The sequence below is a fragment of the Bubalus kerabau genome, chromosome 1 (assembly GCF_029407905.1).
Source record: "Bubalus kerabau isolate K-KA32 ecotype Philippines breed swamp buffalo chromosome 1, PCC_UOA_SB_1v2, whole genome shotgun sequence".
Classification (NCBI taxonomy): domain Eukaryota; kingdom Metazoa; phylum Chordata; class Mammalia; order Artiodactyla; family Bovidae; genus Bubalus; species Bubalus kerabau.
This window is the reverse complement of record NC_073624.1, coordinates 96,941,430-96,960,587: the sequence shown is the minus strand read 5'-3', so window position 1 is coordinate 96,960,587 and position 19,158 is coordinate 96,941,430. Positions and strand designations below refer to the sequence as shown.

Below are 19,158 nucleotides of genomic sequence, written 5' to 3'. Positions count from 1 at the left end.
AGTGAAGTCGCTCAGTTGTGTCCGACTCTAGCAACCCATGGACTGCACCTTCATGCATTGGTGGGCTGCCTGGGCAGGCCTCCATATGTAACAGGACACACACAGCACCAGGGTTCTGTCAGCTTGAAGAGACTTTGCATGTGAAGACGCCCAGTGCACTTTCACCCAGCAAACAACACACACAGCCAGGCCTGGTCTCCCTTCTTTATTGATCTCTGGCTATAGCAGGGTTCCGAGAGACCGAGGACAGGGGTCAGTCACATGCGTCTCTACCCCTCTCTGGGTGGGGTAGGAGGGACGAGTGGCAGGTCTGAAAGACCGTGGATACGACTTCACACGCACAGGGCCCACTGTACAAATGCATGTCTGGTATTTACAAGGAAGGAGGAGGGCAGTCACTGGACTTGGGCCTTTCCTGGGACAGAGCGGGGCCACAGGAGCCTGAGGAGAGGAAGGGGCGGGGGCCTGCTTGGGCTGCCGGCTGCCTTCCACCCGCCACTCCCCACTTGTCCCAGGAAGGGGCCTCCTGGGCCAGGGCTGGGAGGGGAGGGACCCTCTCTGTCACCCTCCCCATGCGCCCTTGACCCCAACCCAGCTCTCCTGCCTGTGCTCTAGGATGCATCCTGAAGGTGCTCTGCTGGGGAGACCTCAAAGCACTTTACAGACATTGGTCGGATGGGAGCCTCCCGGCCCCAGGGGAGGAGAAGGAGGCGACGGGTTCAGGACTCGGCCAGGGCAGGTGACAAGCCCCAGGGCTGAGACCTGTCCCAAGTCCTTGAGGACCGCCCCCCCTAAGCCCCTGGTGGCTCTGGCTCCTCCTCCCCCAGTCACCATTCCAGAATGGGGGAGAGGGGAGACTGCAGAGTCTGGGCAGGGGTGGGGGTGAAGTAGTGCAGGTCTGGGGTACAGAGGATGCCCCCATTCCCAGGCCCTAGAAAGATGCCATGCCCTGAAGGAGCCCACACCCCACCCTGTGCAGAGCTCTGAAACCCCCAGCTTCCTATCCTGTTCCAGCCCCTCCCAGGGGAGGAAAAGGGGGACCCAGACCTGCCAGCTAAGATCTGGGGTGGGGGCTGAGGAAACCCCCAAAATGTATTGCTTAGAAACTTGGAGGCAAAAAGGATGGGGGAGGGCCCAGGGGGCTGGCATCTCTGACCCTCCCCCCAAGCCCTGGGAAACCTCCAGGAAGCTCCCCTCCAACCAGTCATCTGGCCACGGGGAGAGTCCAGAGGCAGGGGGATGGACACAGTGACCATTGGGAGCCCGAAGTTCCCCAGTCTTGCCACCGGGAGAGTAAAGTGCACCCCAATGGGTGTCGGGTGGGGAGGGGCCCTTCCCCCAACCCCACAATCTCTGGCATTCGTCCTTCGGGTGGGTTTTCTGTTCCTTAACGTCCATGCTCCCTCGGAGCAGATGGGGGAGCAGACCCAAGGGATGGTGCTGATGACATCGAACACTCTGGACTCAGTGAGGACCTAAGGGAACAGAAGACCTCAGTGCTCTGATCTCTGCCTTCATCTCCAGCCTGCCTTACCTTCTTCAGGCCTGCCCCCACTCAGCACCCAGTGCAGCTGCACAAAAAATGCCCTGCAGGAGGGCACAGGGGGTGCTGGAATGAAGTCACGCCCCACTGAGCTCCGGAGCCTGGGGCCTGGCTGTGCCTCTCCTGACCCTCACTCAGAGCTGCTCAGCCCCACCCCAAACTGGGGAGCTGCCCCCTCTCTTCCTGGAGGGCCTGGACCAAGAAGCAGGACACCCCCTGTGTCCCACTTAGGTCCCAGTTCGGGCCTCTGTGTTCACTTCCTCCAGGTTCCCGCCTGGAAGGAGAGAGGGAGACCCTCGCCTCTGCTGAAGCCCAGAGATGCCCCTTCCGAGAGGCCTGTGGGACGCCGGCCTCGCCCTCCTGCCCGCCCACTGCCATAGGCTCACCTGGGCCAGGCCCCTCTAGTCCAGATTCCCATTCTGGTTGTGCTCGTCTTCAGCAGGGGAGGCTGGGGCCTCTTCCTCACAAGGGGACAGCTCGTCAATGGACATCTGGTTGGTGATGCCTGCAGGAGAGCGGGAAGGAAGCTGGGACCAGACCGAGCAGTATGTTTTCCCCAAACCCAAGGAATATGTGGAAAGAAGGAAGTGATTCTCACACACCCCCTTCCTTCAAGCTGAGCTACATTCAACCTGTGCCCACCTGGGGAGAGGCTCCCCAGCCTTGCTAAAATGCACAGCCCTCAGCCCCCACATTAAGGAAAAGATGCCTCAGCCAGGGCCACCAGGTTACCACAGCCTCAGGACAGTACCAACAGACTGCACGTGTGCACGGGGCTCCTCAGGTGGTGGAATACTGCTGTCCCTATCTACTCTCAAGCCCCCATTCTAGAACATTCCAGGTGGGTCAGCCTGTGCCTGATCCCTTTTCCCAACTTGGGGAAGGTGTCAGACAAAGGGCTGCTCAAGGGGCTTCGGGAAAATGGACCCATTGCTGCTCAGGCTTCCCTGGTGGGTGGCTCAGGTGGTAAAGAATCCACCTGCAACACGAGAGACCTGGGTTCAATCCCTGGGTTGGGAAGATCCCCTGAAGGAGGGCATAGCAACCCACTCCAGTACTCCTGCCTGGAGAATCCTCATGGACAGAGGAGCCTGCCGGGCTACAGTCCGTGGGGTTGAAAAGACTGAGTGACTAAGCACAGCACAGTTGCTCCATCAGCCGCCCTCCCAACAAGGCCTTATCCTCCCAGTGGACCCACCGCTTGCCGCCCGTTCCTTCCATTTCTGCTTGTTCTCCTGAATGTATTTGGTCCAGGTGGAGCGGAAGCTGACCACGTCAGGGTTGGGGTCTCCCACTTCTACATCCAGAGAAGGCTGGCGCCACTGGAAGCTATAAGCAGGACCCACCCACATTGTGGAGGTGAGACCCCGCCCACCCCAGAATGGTCTTCCCAGCCCTCAAGAGTAGAGGGGATGGAAGCCTCATCCTTCTCTTTTCCCTCTGCTGAGTACCTCCCAGTCCCCACCCCTCTCCATACCTTCCCTTCTGCTAGAAGGAAAATGAAAACAGCATTAGCCAGAAAGGCAATAAAGACAGCTAATAGGAGAGATTAAAATATGGTGGAGGGGGCACAGGTGCAGGCCACACCCTCTGCCCCCATCCTTTCACCCCCACGTGTGACCCACAACAGAGGAGTTGCTGTTTCTCCACCTCCCCCACCAGTCGGTTCTCTCTGTGGGCCCTCTGGTCACCCCGGCCACCCTCACTCACCTGGGCTGGTTTTTAGACTTGGAGTCGTCATCCCCGGTGGGCTGGACACTCTTCTCAGCCACATCGGTGAGCACAGAGAACGTGGGCTCCACAATGAAGTCGATGAAGCCTGCAGTGCAGATAACACAGGGAGAAGGCTGACCTGGGGAGCCGCACAGAGGACTCAGCCGGCACGCCGGTGCCCCCAGCTGCATGGAACACAGTCACCTGGGGCTCAAGAGTTCCCAGTGGGGGCAACCTTTGCGATGATGTCTGTGTGACCCCAGAGAACTCCACCCCAGCCCTCCATGCTCCAGCATAGCGGCTCGCCTTGACGGGAATGGGGACTGGGAGCCGTCCCGACCCGGCCCAGCCAGCATCCTTGACCTTTCCCAACCCTCTCCTCCCTTCAGGAAGGGACACTCACCAATCTGAGACTGCGCCACAAGGGTGGAAGTGCGGTCACAGAGTGGAGAAAAGGGCAGGCCCAGCTCGGCCTCCTTGTCACCCTGGGGAGCAGACAGAGCAGGGACTTATTTCAGTCTACCCGGTTGGGGTGCAGCTGCGGGTAGAGGGGCTGCCGGGGGAGAAGAGGGAGCTCTGTGCCTTTGACCTGGAAATGAGCAGCATGCAAATGCCACTGCCAACAATGACTGTTAAGCTTTTCGGAGATGACATTCTATCCCATGGGTCTGGGATCAGGTTGGCAGCTGCAGACAGCTAAACAAGGAGCTGGAGGAGGAACGGGGAACTTGGAAAACATGGAGGAGAGAAGGCCCCATGGGCAGGGGCAGACAAAGATGCCCCCTACCTGGCGGAAGAACTCCTCCATGAGGGCCTTGGTCCAGCGGCTGTGAACTGACCACTGCTTGGTGGGGTGGCTGATGTCAGCAGTATGAAGCAGCAGAGAGAGGGCCTTGGACTTGTCAATCCTGTCGGGGCAGGTGGCAAGGGAAGGGAGACTGATTGTTTAGGAAAAGGAAGCCTGGACCATTCCTAACTTCCCATCACACTCTGTCTCTCAGATCTAACATCAAATACCCTCTGAGACAAGATACACATACACGCACACACACACACACACACACACTTACATATGTATAGGAAACAGCCCAAGCTCTCAGAATCAAAGGGCCCGGAATCAAATCCTCACTGTATGTTTCACACACTGTGTGATGTACAGCAAGTTACTTAAAATTTCCATATTTCATTTTCCCCAGTCCTAAGCAGAAATCAAAACAGGATCTGCCACAGAGAGTTGTTCTGAGAATTAAATGACATACAACATATAGGTATTTAGAATAGTGTCTGGCACCTAATAAGTGCTCGGTAGACGTTACCTATAATTATTATTATAATAATTATTATTATGATTCGCCAACAATGACATGCTCTGACCCTGCCCACTCTCCCACACACAGACACCGTACATTAACACACACCTTCAGGACACACACAAACACAGTCTGTTCTCTCTTACATTTATATACTCCCACCCACTTTTTTTTTCCCCCACCCACTTTTAAGCAACATTAGATGTAATTACGACATTTGTTCTGTGTTGTTTTTTTTTTTAACCTCGCACAACTCTCCCAGTAGCCCTGTTAGAGTGGGGGCTGGCAGTGAGCTGTGGTGGAGGGGGGCATATCATTTTCACTTCTCACACATAGGGAAACGAGTCCAGAGGGCTGAATGATTTTCCATGACATTCCAGAGTATGCCTGTCCTGAAGCTTCCCTGAGGACACCAGTCTCAGACCCCCACCTCAAACGCTCTGCAGTAGTCCAGCTGCCTGAGCTGTCCACACACCCAAAGCCAGGTGTGCATATCCATCACACACACCAGATACCCTCAGATACCTGGAGCCAGGAGAGTTTCTACATCCTGGTAAGGACTTGGCACACCCACTGCCCTATGGATGCCCTCCAATTCACACACCCCTCACTCTGGCCTCTCCCCAGCCACACCCCACCAGATGTCACCTCTCCAGCTGCTGCAAGGCTGTCTTCATGGACTTCACTTGCTGGAAATGGCAGGACATGTCTGTGGCCAACACCATCTCGATGACCAGAGCCCGCAGCTCTCTGAAGGGACAGAACCCGAGGAGTGATCAGCACTGCTAGATAGGAAGCCTAGGAAGCAGGAAGAGGGGGCTGGGGTGAGGGGTCTCCAGGGATGCCCACGCCTGGCTTCTGCTCACACAAACTCATCCTTGGTGAGGTTGATGAAGATGTTCATCTCGTCGTCCTGCATCATTCGGAAAACCGAGCTGATGTGGTGATTCTCCAGCACTGAGCGGTCGTTGTACAGGATGGCGCATTCCGACCTGCAAAGCACAAGGTCACCAGGTCCAGCCCCCTATCCCGCCACCGCTGCCTGCTCCCCGCCCCGCGCCTGCCGCATCCCCACCCCTCACTTGGTCTGGATGTGGAAGCTGTTGGTAGTGCCAGTGTGCTCGTAGTCGTGGATGGCTGCAGCAAAGATGATGGCCAGGACCTCAATCTCCGACAGGCAGTGCTGGGAGAAAGACAGACAATGAGAGGGGGCTGACGCCCTGTCGACTACCCAAAGACCTCCACACACAGGCTGGACCGCTCATCCCAGCCCTTCCATTCTTCACGTCCAGCTCTTGGGCTAAATGCAGTCAGGTTTCTCAGCTCCCAGAACTGCTAAAGACCCTCTTCCATCCCTACTAACAATATTCCCTCTGCATCTGGCCACACAGCCCCAGCGCTGCCCAGAAAGTTACGGTCCACCCAGGAATTCTCTAGAGTGAATAAGTCCAATCCAACTCTGTAAAGACTTTGGGATGCCAAAGAAGAGGACCCAAAGAGAGAAAAAAGGAAATGAGTGTATCAACTGTAGGCTGGACTCGCCGAGTCTGCAGCCATAAGACCCTGAATCCCAGAAGAGTGACCTCCAGGGCACCTACCACCATCCCTGTGCGGAGCAAGAAGCAGTGGACCGTCTGGGTGACGTCAGCTGCGTGGATCTGGTTGTGGTAAGGGTTCTTGTACTTTCCGTAGCCTGTCTCCAAGGCATCCAGGAAAGTCATCAAAAACACAGTGGGAATCTGCAGTGGGAGAGGGGCAACTGAGATTTGTGGAGGATGTGCAAATGGCAGGCCACTGAGGACAGAGGTCAGTGAGGCCCTTTCATGAAGAGACGGCAGGGCTAGGGGAGCACTGGTCCTGCAGTGAACCGGGCTCGCATCCTGGCTCCACACCCGCTGGCTGCGTGACCTTGGGCAAGCCACGCGCCTCCCTGTGCCTCTGATGCTTAATGGAAGAGTGAAGATACTACCACCTACCTTGAATTTAATGAGATAAGTACAATACAAGGTACTTAGCAAGTGCTCTCCCAAGAGTAGCTATAATTATTATTATTTCCCTGGAGATTTTTAAGAAGAGGAAAGAAAATTTCCTTCCAATCACCCCACCCCATCCCCAAACCAATACCATGGAGAGGGGCTCAGAAGCAGGGGAAAGAATAAGAAGACCCGGAGAGGACCCTCTAGCCAAGGTAGATCACCCCTACCTCTGAGAAGCCTTCCCCCACCCTCTGTCCACCAAACACACACACACACACACACACACACAAGCGCCAGGAGTCAGAGCTCTATCGGGCTCAATGCTGTCTAGGTCTCTGCATATGCCCTGGGGCATGTTCACCTCCTTCAAAGGCCCAAGGCCCCCAGAGGGCAAGGCTGGTGTCTGCACCTGCCCCTGGATCTCTGAGGCTGCGAGGAGAGCAGGGTTCAGGGCTTGGGGAACCCTCTGTAGAGATGAGCAGCAGTGGCGAGACACAGAGGAGGTGCCCTAGTCAGTCAGACCCTAACATCCCCTGCCCCCACCCCTGGAGGGCTGTGCCCCAAATTCAGGGAATTTTAAAGGACTGTTTCCATGACAACTGCCCTTGCTTTTGCGTTGCCATGGAGTCCCTGGAGGAAGTGAAGGGAAGGGGAGGGGCAGGAGAGGGGCCGGGTGCCCAGAAAGGGAATGTGGAGCTTAAAAGAGCTGCTCCAACTGGGGTCTCTACTGGGCAAGGACTCTAGAGCATGAAGACCCCTCTCTCTAACTGCCTTGAGGCAAGGCAATTTGGGGGTGGGCCAAACCCAACCTGAGGTAGTGACTCTTGGGGTCCCCCAGAACCACCCTTCCTTGGTGTCTGGAGGAAGTCTGAGAGCCAGTTTGGAGAAATGTGAGCTGAGAAAAGTCTTAGGAAAAAGAAGACCCTGCTATTCTCTGTCCTGGAGAGGGCAGGATTGCAAAGAAGAAAATGAAACGGCAGAAGAACAGGCCTTAGGGAGGCCTGAAGAGAATCTCAGAGCATCTTACCAAACTTCTGGGAACTCTCTTGAGAGTTTTTGTAAAAGGAGGAGTCAAGGGTCAAGGAAAGGCTCTCACACACCAATACTCTGTTATAGTGAGGTGGAGGCAGAGGGTGGCAGAGGACTTTCCAGAGCCCTCTGGGAGGGCCTTCCTACTGGACTCCTTTGACCACCCCTCAAGCCCCTCCATGGGACATGGCAACCCATGTCTCCAGGATTCTTCCCTGAAAATTTCCATGGATGGAGGAGCACGGTGGGCTACAGTCCATGGGGTGGCAAAGAGTCAGACACAACTGAGCGACTGAGCGACTGAGCACACACCATGCATCCCCCTCAGAACACACACTTTCTTCTCCGATCTAACATCTACTGTCACTCCACCCAAGTGCAGACCTAATATCCCCCTCATCCTCTAACTGTGGTTTCTCCACAAGGAAGTGATTTTTTTCCAGCCCCTGTTCCCCAAAGACGCTCTCTCCTGGCACAGGATCTGAAGAAGATTTCAATCCCATATTCTTCCCGGCCAGCCAAGCTGAAGAGCAATTCTCCAGCCCTACCTAGCCTTGCCAAGAGCTGATCCTTTCCATAAAATTCCTTGGACAAAGCCAGAATGGGAGGGGAGGAGAGGCCACCCCCACCACCACCAAAAAAAAAAAACAAATGTAGAGACATTAGTCCTGCAGAGCACCAGCTGACAGCCTCTGGACCCCAGGCCTCCAGTGTCCACAGGCAGGAGGGCTGAAACAGGGGGCTGAACTGCAGCCAGGCTGGAGAGGACAAGTTAGGGGACAGAGCCAAGGAGGAGAGGAAAGAACCCTGGGCTGGACAGCCACAGGCTAGAACCTTCCTCTGAAAAGCAGTACATGAAGCCAGAGGCTGGGACTGCAGCAAGCGGCGGAAAGGCCAGACTGCGGTGGGCACAGGGTGACTTCCCCAACAGTGAGACCGAGCCAGAGAGCCTGTAGAATGTGCCTGTGGGAGCAGGGTGGTGGGAGTGGGGAGCCCTGCCCAGAGGCAGAGGGAGAAGGCTGCCCAACCTTAAAGCGGCTGATGAGGTTGTGCCGAGTCAGCAGCTCAAAAACGATGGTCCTCAGGGCGTGGTCATCTGCTGCCCGGTTCAAGGAAAAGACATCAAAGCACCAAAGGTCCACGTTCTATGGAGAAACAAGGAACTAAGCAGGGAGACTCCCAAGACGGACATCCCAGCAGCAGCAAGGGCTGCAGTTAGACTTCAAGGAGGACTTCCCAATGATTACAGACGCATGGGAAGCAGGAAAATAAGTGGTAAACAGGCCTCTTTCTTCCTGGATATCATTCAGTATGGGAGTGACAAGAAGTCAGGAGTTTGCCTCTTAAGTGGGTCAAAGTTGTTTTGAGAACCAAGGAAATGACAATTAAAAAAGGAAGTAAAAATCACCCCAGAGGAGTCTGAAAGTCCTGAGGACTATTCCATCCCCCACCCCCAACCTTCTCCCCGGGATCACCTTGAGACAGTTGAGGACCGCAGTGGAGTAGGTGGGGCCCACAGAGGTGTACGTTCTCCGGAACATCCTGAGGGAGAAGAAGGAAAGGAGCCCCTGAGTGAGGTCTGATCATGGGGTCTGATCAGGCAGGGCTGGGCGGTTGGGTCAGGGGCACATGGGCTGGTGATACAGTGGAGTCCTGGAAGACCCCCCTGGGAAAGAGGGCCACCGCCAGGGGCCAAGGGAGGCAGGATGCGGGGAGCCTCACCGCTCCACGAAGATCCCAGCCTGCACCGCGTGCACGATGCTCCGGAACTTGGGCTTCTCTTCCGCTCGGCGGCCTTTGGCCCGGGTCTGCTGGGTGAAGGTGGAGGCCAGCCAGTCCCGCACCTCCGAAGGCACCGCGTCAGACCGCAGCTCCTGCAGCTCATCCTCCGTGTCCAGGATTTGCCTGAGGCCCCAGAGCGGGAGTCACAGAGGAAAGGCTGCAGGCGCTTCCACGGCCTGGAGACCCTGGGCCCAGCCACACCCCACACCCTGGAAACTCTCACACCAGCCTCTCTCTTCGCTGACCCTCCCTTGTCTTTCTTTTGCTAAGCCTTTTTACTTCTGTTTCTGTATCTGATGTTGCCAATGATGAAACAGGTCACTATGTGAGAGTGAACACCCCAGTTCTGGAAGCATTCAAGCAGCCAGTGGCATGGATATCACCTGTTGAGGATGCTCCAGACCAGCAACACTGTCCAGCAGAAATAAAATGCAAGCCATGTATAACTAAGTTTTCTAGTGCTTGTGTGCATGCTAAGTTGCTTTAGTCACGTCTGACTCTTTGCAACCCCATGGACTGTAGCCCGCCAGGCTCCTCTGTCCATGGGATTCTCCAGGCAAGAATACTGGAGTGGGTTGCCATGCCCTCCTCCAAGAGATCTTCCCAAACCAGGGGTTGAACCCAGGTCTGCTATGTCTTCTGCATTGACAGGCGGGTTCTTCACCACTAGCGCCACCTGGGAAGCTCAAGTTTTCTAGCAGCCATATTCAAAAGGTAAAATCTCTTAAATGATAACTTTCCTTTAACCTAATATGCTCAAAGTACTATCATTTCAACATGCAATCAATATAAAATATATTAATGAGACATTTTACATTCTTTTTTCCAAGTCTTTGAAATCCAGCATGTTTTTCTACATATACACGTACATCTCAGCTCACACTTGCTACATTTGAAGCCCCACTAGCCACGTGTGACCCGGGCAGAGCAGGTCTGGAAGGCCTCTGCCCTGGGAAGAAGGTGAGGACGCGATGAGCTTTAAGGTCCCTGCCAGCTCTGGAAGGGTCTTCTCCTCCTGATAATCTGTGTTTGTCTCTCTCTGCAAGTCTGTTCCTCTGCCTCCTTACCTCTGCTGATAATTCTACCTATAGATCTATCTGTCCTCACTCCCCGCCTCCCTCCTCTGGCCCTGTCACGCGTGTCTATCCCCAGCTTTCTGTCTGACTCCCCATCCCTGGATCACTGTGTCTGGCTGGCATCTTTCTCTTCTGTGTGTGGGTTTTCTCCCCGCCGCTCCGCGTCACCACTCTCACCGAGTCTCATCTATATAGACGGCCTCCAGCAGAGAAGCTGTGTACTCCAGGTTTTTCTTCAGCTCCTCAATGTTTACCTCCCCGTTCTCCAACTGCTTCACCATGTAGCGCAGCCTGTGGGGGGGGGGTGGGGGTACAGAGAACCTGCTTAGGCGCCGCTACCTTGTCAAAAGAACAGGATACCTCTAATAGGATGCGTGTTCCAGAAACAGCCACAGCCTTCTATAGCGCATTAATCTTTCTAACAGAATAACAGCAGCTAGCGTTTTTCATCACAGGCCATTGCCACCGCCTGCACTAAGTTTATCTACCCCCCAAAGTTAAACCCCAGGCTCTTCCACAGTCCCCAGCCACCTCTGACCTCTCAATACCTCCCCTTTAGTCAACGTTTCCTGAAAACTCTTGTTTAGATTGCCTGGGGCCCAACAGAATTAGGCAGGTACAAGCCCCTGGGGTGATGTTTTGAGGATGATCTGTTTCAAAGTCTGAATAACCAAGAGATGAAACTGCCTATTTCCCTCCAATAGAGGACTTTGGGAACAACAGCCATCAAAAGGGCCCCCAGCATTCTTTCATTATGTCTCTTGGTTTGAGCAGGGAGGGGGTACATGTCCACAGCCCCTCTGTCCCTGGCAGGGATGGTGAAGACACAGAACAAAGACCAATCTGAATGCTTTCGCCGGGCCTCACTCCATTCAGGCAGAGCTAATGGATTATGATTCCAGAATCCATCAACCGGGACAAAGCGCAAGATTAACCCCTGCCTCCCTGGTGTCACTCCAGAGAGAGCCTCTGGCAAAGGGTGACTGTACCCCTCCCCTACCTCTGCCGTGAGGCAGCTTCCCCCAGAGCCAAAGTGGTGAGGGTGGGCTCAAGGGTCTCAGTGGATGCTTTGCCTGAAGGGACCATCCCTCATATTTTGCAGTCACAAATTCTGGGGGATTAACCGGGTGGTTTCTTAAAAGTCTGCTTTATGACTGCCTGAGACCAGCCCAGGCAGTCATAGGTACACAAAGCTCTTGATTTTAGGTGGTGATTTTAAAGAAAGCGATGAAACATTCCCCTCTGGCTCCTTCTCCCAGCTCTGCCCCACCCCACCTAAAAGCAAGGTGAGGTGAAACAGTGGCCAGCACAATTCCCCACTGAGAGGGGCTTCAGAAACCCAAGGTCACCCTATGAGTCAGGGAGAAGAGTATGAGTCAGGGACCAGAGGCTGAAATTAGCATCGATTCCCAGGGATGCTGGGGGAGGGAGAACAATGGCATTCCTGAACAGAAGCAGCTCTAGAATCCTGGGGTCTCAGCAGCTTTGGAAAAGGGGCGCCCAAAATAGCCAGCCCCAGGAAGCATCACCGGCCAACTCTCACCCCAGGGACCAGCAGTCCTGGCCAAAGACAGGTCTGCATTGCAGATGAGGCAGAAGGGAAAGAGGGAAAATGGCAGGGAAAGAAGCTGGGGGGTGAGGCTCAGCCTCCTCAGTGGGCTATCCAGCCTCCCTGCTGTGCCTTCTCCACGAGAAAAGAGCAGGCTGCTCCACGAGGAAGAGCCCTGGTTCCGTACAGCCCAGCCCCAGCTCAGGCTTCACTAGGGAGGAGGCGTAGAGGCCGACAACATAAAGGCTTTCCAGCCAATGAGCTGGAAAGTGGCGACTGAGAGCCGACCAGGGATCACACAGCCAAGAGGTACCACTGTCTCTAGGGCCCAGGCACAAGCTGGGGCTGCCCTCTCCCGCTCAGTCCCCATGGCCAGGGACCCTCGAGTCTGGGGACACAACCCAGGAAGAAGGAAAGGCCCCTGCTCCGATCTTTTCCCATCCCAGCCCTAATCTTCCACTTCAATCAGCCCTTTTTACAACGGAAAACTCTGCCCACTAGGGGTCAATGCCCACCACCAAAGTTCTGCCTTCTTTCTTGAGCCACCCTGGGAAACACACATCCTAGCACAAGCTCCCGAAGTGAACAGCCAAGCCCACGGGTGCTCATTTGCATGTATTCGCACAATCTCTTAACAATGCTGCCAGCTTTACATTTTAAAAAGTGCTTTCTCCTACGTTATCTCCTTTTATCCTCACAATGGGCCTAGAGGGTGGGAGGGGGGGAAGGCTGTGCAACCTTATTTCCAGTACAGAAACGCAGGATGCCAGCACAGCTCTGGGAGGTAGAAATCCCACATTCAAACTTTTCACTTCCTGGACAAGTCACTACTTCTTTATCAGTGTCTACCAGAGTGTGGCCTATGGACCACTGACATCAGAATCACCTGGGATACTGGTGAAAAAAATTTTTCTGGGTCTCCCCACACACCTACTTAACCAGATTTTCTAAGGTTTGGGTCCAAGGATCTGTGTTTTTAACAAACGTCCCAGATAATTCTAACTCACCCTAAAGTTTGAGAATCTTTATTTTCAACCTTCAATTCCTTCATCTGTAAAATAATGAGGATTATAATAAACTACTTGTGTTGGTCACGTGGGCAGCACTAAACCACCCGTGAAGAGCTGCTGTTCAGCCGCTCAGTCATGTCTGACTCTTTTGTAACCCCATGGACAGCAGCCTGCCAAGATCCTCTGTCCATGGGGTTTTCCAGGCAAGAATCCTGGAGTGGGTTGCTATTTCCTTCTCCAGGGGAACTTCCCAATCCAAGGATCGAACTTGCATCTCCTGCATTGGCAGGCAGATTCTTTACCACAGAGCCATCAGGGAAGCCACCTGGGAAGAGCTGTTAATAAGAGAATTAAATGAAATAATGCATGCAAAAGGCCTGGCATATACAATGAGGCTCTATAAACATATTTGTATTAAAATTAACTGACCAGCATCATGGCTGCCCTACCCAGCTCACACCTCACTCCCTTTGAATCCAGCAAGCACCTGCCTTCTTGATCCCAAGTCCAGGTGAAGAACGGTGAGCCTAATTTGAATGGAGGCTGGTAATTAGGAAGCCCCCTAGCAGAGGAAATGAGAGGATGATAATAACCATGATCTCTCCTTTATAATTACATACCACAATCACCTTATGGGGGTGGTTACATGACTTGTCACACAGCTTGTCCATCTCAATCAGGTTGGCCAGCCTAAAACTCATTCTACTGGAGCCTAACTATGCCCCAAACACCAAAAGTGAGGCTGGACCCCACTGCATCATAGCTCCTTCAGTGTCAGTCATCTGTCCTTCATGGGGTGATGTTGTCTGTGGACACCATCAGACTCACAGGAAACTGGGGGTGTCTCGGTCGCACTCACGATGACTTCTTGTCTGTCCTGGCAGCTGTGCTCAGAGCACACAGCATGTGCTCAGTAAATGTTCACTGAACAAAATAAAAGGGAAAGGGGGCAGATTAATCAGGTGGGGGGCTATCTGCCAGTGCTCACAATTGAGATCTCAGCCTAGGGAGAAGAGTGTGGTTGTAGGCTGGCTTTCAACACACCCCTCCCTCCAAGTTCCTCCCGCCTCCACCTCTCGATCTTGTCCAGAAGTTCTTTTACAGCTCCTGTTGAAATCTGAACCCAACATGATCCAGATACCAGAAGGAGAGGGGAGGGACGGAAAGAAAGATTAAAGAATAAATTTGACAAGCAGGGTGTCCAAGGAGGGAGCCTGGACTCGGGCAGCTGGAAGGATCCAGGTGCTAAACTTCCCCCTCTTGGAGTTACATAACTTTCCCCACGACACTTCCTGGCCTGGTGGGGGGCCTCTCGGATTCCTACGCCCTTTAGAATTAGGATCTCCCCAGACCCACCTCGCTTAAGGGGACCTTGCCATTCGTCTGCTTGGATGGGTAGGATGCTCACCCCTGTCCAGTCCTCATCCAGACCTAAGGAAAACTGGAAGCTTCCTTCCCAAGAGTCCTCCCACTCCACTCCTAGCGCTGGTTCACCATCTCCACTTCTTTCTCCTTGACCTTCTCCACACCATGGGAAAGTCTCAGGTCCTGACCCCTGGAGGCCTCAGTCTCTCCCAGCTCTAAGTAGCCAGCTGGAAAAGGTAGCTTCTGGGTAGTAATAATCCCAATGCCCCCAGACAAGTGCAGCTCTCCAGCCCCCATCAGATGATCTGGTGATTTCCAAAGCCCCTTCCCACTACTTCCAGCACCCACACTCCCTGAAAGATCACTGTAAGTAGAGAGCTTAAGACAGAGTAGCCTCAAGCTAAGGGACCGGGAGTTGAAAGAAGAATCCTATCTCCCTTTTGGATTTTTAAGACCAGATGAGGAGATATTGGAGGAATGTGAGGTCTTAAGAATGCTGGGGTTCAGGAGGGAGAGAAAGAGGGAAAATAACTGCTAAGTCACCTGCCACTGCTTAGTCACACATACACACACACACACCTATATGAGACTGTCAAGTCTTGATCCTGCTCTTCCACCAAACTACAAGTAGTAGACCCACAGCAGCCTGTCCTCTGGTCCTCCTCCTCCCCTCTCCCTTCCTCCCTGGAGCCTACCTGAGAATAGGACCCTGGAGGTGACTCCTCTGCACAGGAACAGGGCTGGCCATGGGAATCAAAGTTCTCCACTTCAGAGTATCAAAATGCTGCCCCCCAGGCCCCTGGGCCCCTGAGGGGAGTGGTTCCCTTTTAGGCCCCTGACTTCCTTCTCTAGGTCTCAGCAAAAGTGACCGACTGACTGAACAGAGAGAATTTAGGGGAGGGGAACAGGAGGAGCCTAGCTGGAAGGAGTGATGAGGCAGAGACCCAGCCCACAACTGGGTGAGAGGCCGCGGGAAAAGTTTCACATCTGAATCAGACTAAAAACAAGAATTTGTTCTCAGAAGAATCCCAGAAAGGACAGAAATAGCATAAGCCAGCCCCTTGCTCTGAGGAGGTGGGGCTCCTCTTTCGGGGGAAGGAAAGGGTTAGCAGGAGGCTTAAGGGGACAGGGACTGGGAGCCATCCTGATTTGTCCTGAAGAGGAAGTCTGCAGTGGAGTGGAAGGAGCCCTCCAGAGCATCCCAGCTAGGCGAAAGCAGATTTGGCTGCCTCTCAGGGTCTTTTTTCCGGGTCCACTCTTCAAAATGAGCTTTAACCCACCTGCAAGGACGGAAGCAAGACAGGAAGAGAACTAGAAACTGCAGAAAAGGGGCTTGCTGAAGCTAGGGATCCGGGTATCCTTACCCAGAGACCCGCTCAACAAGGAGGAAAGCCCCCACCCAAGCAGTGACTGAAAGTCAGGAGTTGCTCATCGAAACCGAGAGGCTAGGCGAGTTGAATACTCCCAGCCCCAGTTTTCTCATCTGTCAAACGGGGACTGGGAAATAACCGTGAACTGACTGGAGAGAGGTCTTTCCAGCCCAGAGGGCGAAGTGACGGGACAGCCCACGAAGAGCCTGTGGGACCAAGGCCCCCTCTCTCTCTTCCAGGCTTTGATCCCGCTCAGGTTAGGAAGTGAAGAACCCGGCCTCTGCGGTGCGGAATAGATGTGCGCAAACAGCCCCAGCCCGCCTTCCGATTGGCTATGGGGTGACGTCACCAACACAAGCGCATGGGGGCTGCGATTGGTCAGCGGAGGGGATGGGCGGGGCTGAGGAGAGCCCGGGTGAAGCCTAGCGCAGCGGGCGAAGAGGGTTCCGCGCAACTACGATCTACTTCATCGACGGTCTAGGGTTGATGTAGGGATGAGGAAAAGCGACTAGAGGGGATGAGTATGACAGAAGAAAGAGAAAAGAAACGGGCTAAGAGCCAGGATTTTATGATGGGAACTCTTGCTTCATCGCCCACCGCACCCCTACCCACCAAAAGCAGGGAGAAACTAAAATACTTTGTCACTGTGCTATAGCCTTGAAGGATTATAACCAAATGAAGTTTGGGAAATTACTGGGACGAGTGGAAGTTGTCTTCAGCAGTAAAGAGGGACGAAGGTTAAATGTCTACAAGGTTGTGTGAACTCTTGGTAGCCATGAAGCAAGTGTTTTTAGAGAGAAAGGACTAGCCCTGGAGTCAGACACCTGGCACTGCCCCTCGGGGATGTGGGACAAGTCATTCGGCCTGCTCTGTAGAAAAGCTCTTTTGGAGAGATAGAGAAGGGGTGGGAGTGGGGGCAGATGGTACACCAGCAAACACCAACTCAGGGCAGTGCCCCCTCCTCACCTGACTCCAGGCTCAGCCCCCAAGCCAAGTAGGCACTAACCCCAACCCTCCTACTGGAAGGTAGAGATTTCTTAGACTAGAAAAGCTCCAGAGAGGATATCTTGTCCATCCCTCTGCTCCCTTGCCCAGTAGAACCAAAACTAGTTGGAGAAATAACAGCTTACCACATCACCCCAAGTACATACATGCTGCATCATCCCAGTGTGCATCCCACCACGCTCATCTCACCAGCCTGTTATTAACTCTTCCTAATTAGAAAGGACATTGATCAACCACCATCCCTTCCTGGGGAGAAAAATTTCACACATACCTACTCACCCACTCATGTACACACATGCTACACTCTACTTCTGTCTGAGTTAAAGAGACTGAGAGCAAGAGCATAGATGTGATGACCCCAGAGTGAATTTTCCTCTAGCCATTAAATGTAGTTTTAAAATAGCAAGCAGCTCAACTATCATGCCTCCCTCCTTGGTCCATCCCCACCCTTCCTCACCTGCCCTGAAGAATAGGAGTTGGGATAAGGGATGAGCAAAGCATAGGTGACTCTGCCCCTGCTCAGAAAAGAGGGGTGTAAGGGGTAGTGGCTGGAGGGCTGTTGAGGAATGGATTAACTGGCTGATCTAAAGGCTTAAAAATCTCAGAAACTGAAAAAAAAAAAATCAAGGAAACCATCTAAATCCAATAGAAAGAGGATATTAATTAAGATCAGGAGATTTTGCCTGCCTTTTAGCACTATGTATGACCTTGAACAAGACACCCTGGGCTCCATTTTCCTTGTCTGTAAAATGGGTAAGTTCAAGCTTCATGCACTTCTCACAGGAGATCATACAAGAGCATTTGGGGAACTATAAAGTGATGTGTATATGTGAAAGATTACCATTTAGTTTTTGTTTTTGTTAATTCAGCAAAGGTTCATTACAAGTGCTCCATGAACAAAGCCCCCTGTGCCCACCCTTGTACCCGAGGCCCCTGAAATAGAAAAGCCTGTATCCCCACCACCACCATTCCAGATGTCAGGGGCTCCTCCCTGGCTCCTTATTCCACAGAGACCAGGGAAGCAGAAACTGGGGACATGCAGAGCACAGAGCTCCAGAAACCAGGAAGAGCCAGACCCCCACCTTTCCCAAGCACTGCCACTCCCCTCACTCCCCTGGTTTCACATTGCTATACAGGCAGCCCTGGTTCGGGCAGCTGGCTGGGCACAGTGGCGGAGGTGGCTCCAGAGATAAAAATAGCCCCCCTAGTGACAGAGATAGAGTGCCATCCTTGGAGGCAGCAATCCTCAGGTGGACACGGCAGCAGTGGTGCGAGCTCTCTAGGCACTGGACAGAGGAGCTGGATGGAAGGAGGGTGGAGAGCAGATGGGCAGCACCTGGGAAGGCGGGTGGGTAGTGGGGGAAGGAAAGAAACCCAGCAAGTGGAGCGAGATGGGGGAGGGGCAGGAGAAAGGGGCAGGAAAGGAGATTTGAAAAGTGCTGCAGAAGAATGTCTGGGAAACACTGAGGAACAGGGAAGGGAGTCAACTCACACACACACACACACACGCGCTCGCGTGTGTGTGTGTCTGTGTGTGTGTGTGTGCAGGCAACTCCCCCTCTGCCTCCTGCCTAGAACCGTTTCTAACAGGTGTTCCTAGCAACAGCCCAGCGCAGCTCAGATCAGTGAGGAAGTGGGTAATCTAAGTAGCTAGAGCCTTAGCCCAGAATAACAAGAACCCAGACATCCCAGCTCCCTGCCCAGCACACAGATGAGTCACCTGTCCCTCCAGCTTCAGCCCCTGAAAGACAGAGGAAAGAGGAGGGTGGGCAGGAAGGTGAGGGGAAGACTCAGAACTCTGAACTTTGAACCCAGCTCAGAACTCTGGCTCTGGTTCATTTGTCCACACCTCCTGTCCTTCCCTGCACAATTTAATTCTGCTCATTAACCACCTCCACACGGACCACCCCACCAGCCCTCCAAACCACATCCCAGCAGATGTTCCCAGCAGATGTCCTGCTTCTGGGGAACCTAACAGATGTTGAAGGTGGCCTGAGATGGGAGAGTGAGTTGGAAGCTTGGCAAGGGACTGACTGCCACTGCTATGGGAGTAGCTCTAGATTCTGGATCAGCAGGATTTGAGTCTGGTCCCAGCCCTGCCCCCACTTTACCAACTATTTCTGGGCATCAGTTTCCCTCTCTGTAACACATTATGGTTCTCAGATTCAGTGCCTGGGTTGGAGACACTAGGAAAATAGAGTGCCTGAGTAGGAGTTTATCTTTTTTGACTGGCTCACTGCTTCACCCAACTTAGCCCAAAACTGATGCTTTAAAGGAAGAGTGTGGCTTTCTTCTTTATCATAGGGAGGTTACATTCTAACCTCCATGAACTTTGCAGGAAGTTCTCCTGCATGTCTATCTTCAGTCCATCTTGCTTCAGTGAAAAGAACAGCATATTTTCTTGGCATTTCAAAGAATAGAAAGGAAGAG

At 53.5% G+C, this 19,158-nt stretch overlaps 1 protein-coding gene across 6 annotated transcripts in view; it reads right to left on the bottom strand.

Moving 5' to 3' along the window:
• Window positions 1–190: 190 nt before the first annotated feature.
• Window positions 191–19,158, bottom strand: part of PDE1B (phosphodiesterase 1B) — a 26,646-nt gene continuing 7,678 nt past the window's right edge. For 3 of the 6 annotated variants that reach the window (XM_055585020.1, XM_055585044.1, XM_055585061.1), the window contains 14 exons: window positions 10,607–10,720; window positions 9,294–9,476; window positions 9,047–9,113; window positions 8,600–8,716; window positions 6,165–6,305; window positions 5,649–5,749; window positions 5,433–5,558; window positions 5,215–5,316; window positions 4,044–4,164; window positions 3,660–3,741; window positions 3,254–3,362; window positions 2,742–2,872; window positions 1,930–2,048; window positions 191–1,475 (listed from right to left, as the gene is read on the bottom strand). In XM_055585020.1, the coding sequence (XP_055440995.1) occupies window positions 1,945–2,048; window positions 2,742–2,872; window positions 3,254–3,362; window positions 3,660–3,741; window positions 4,044–4,164; window positions 5,215–5,316; window positions 5,433–5,558; window positions 5,649–5,749; window positions 6,165–6,305; window positions 8,600–8,716; window positions 9,047–9,113; window positions 9,294–9,476; window positions 10,607–10,720 (1,498 nt within the window). In that variant the 3' untranslated portion in view covers window positions 191–1,475; window positions 1,930–1,944. Of the gene's footprint in view, window positions 1,476–1,929; window positions 2,049–2,741; window positions 2,873–3,253; window positions 3,363–3,659; window positions 3,742–4,043; window positions 4,165–5,214; window positions 5,317–5,432; window positions 5,559–5,648; window positions 5,750–6,164; window positions 6,306–8,599; window positions 8,717–9,046; window positions 9,114–9,293; window positions 9,477–10,606; window positions 10,721–15,048; window positions 15,634–15,873; window positions 17,338–19,158 lie in introns of those variants that run through there. The other 3 variants (XM_055585027.1, XM_055585034.1, XM_055585055.1) reach the window with 3 other exon arrangements.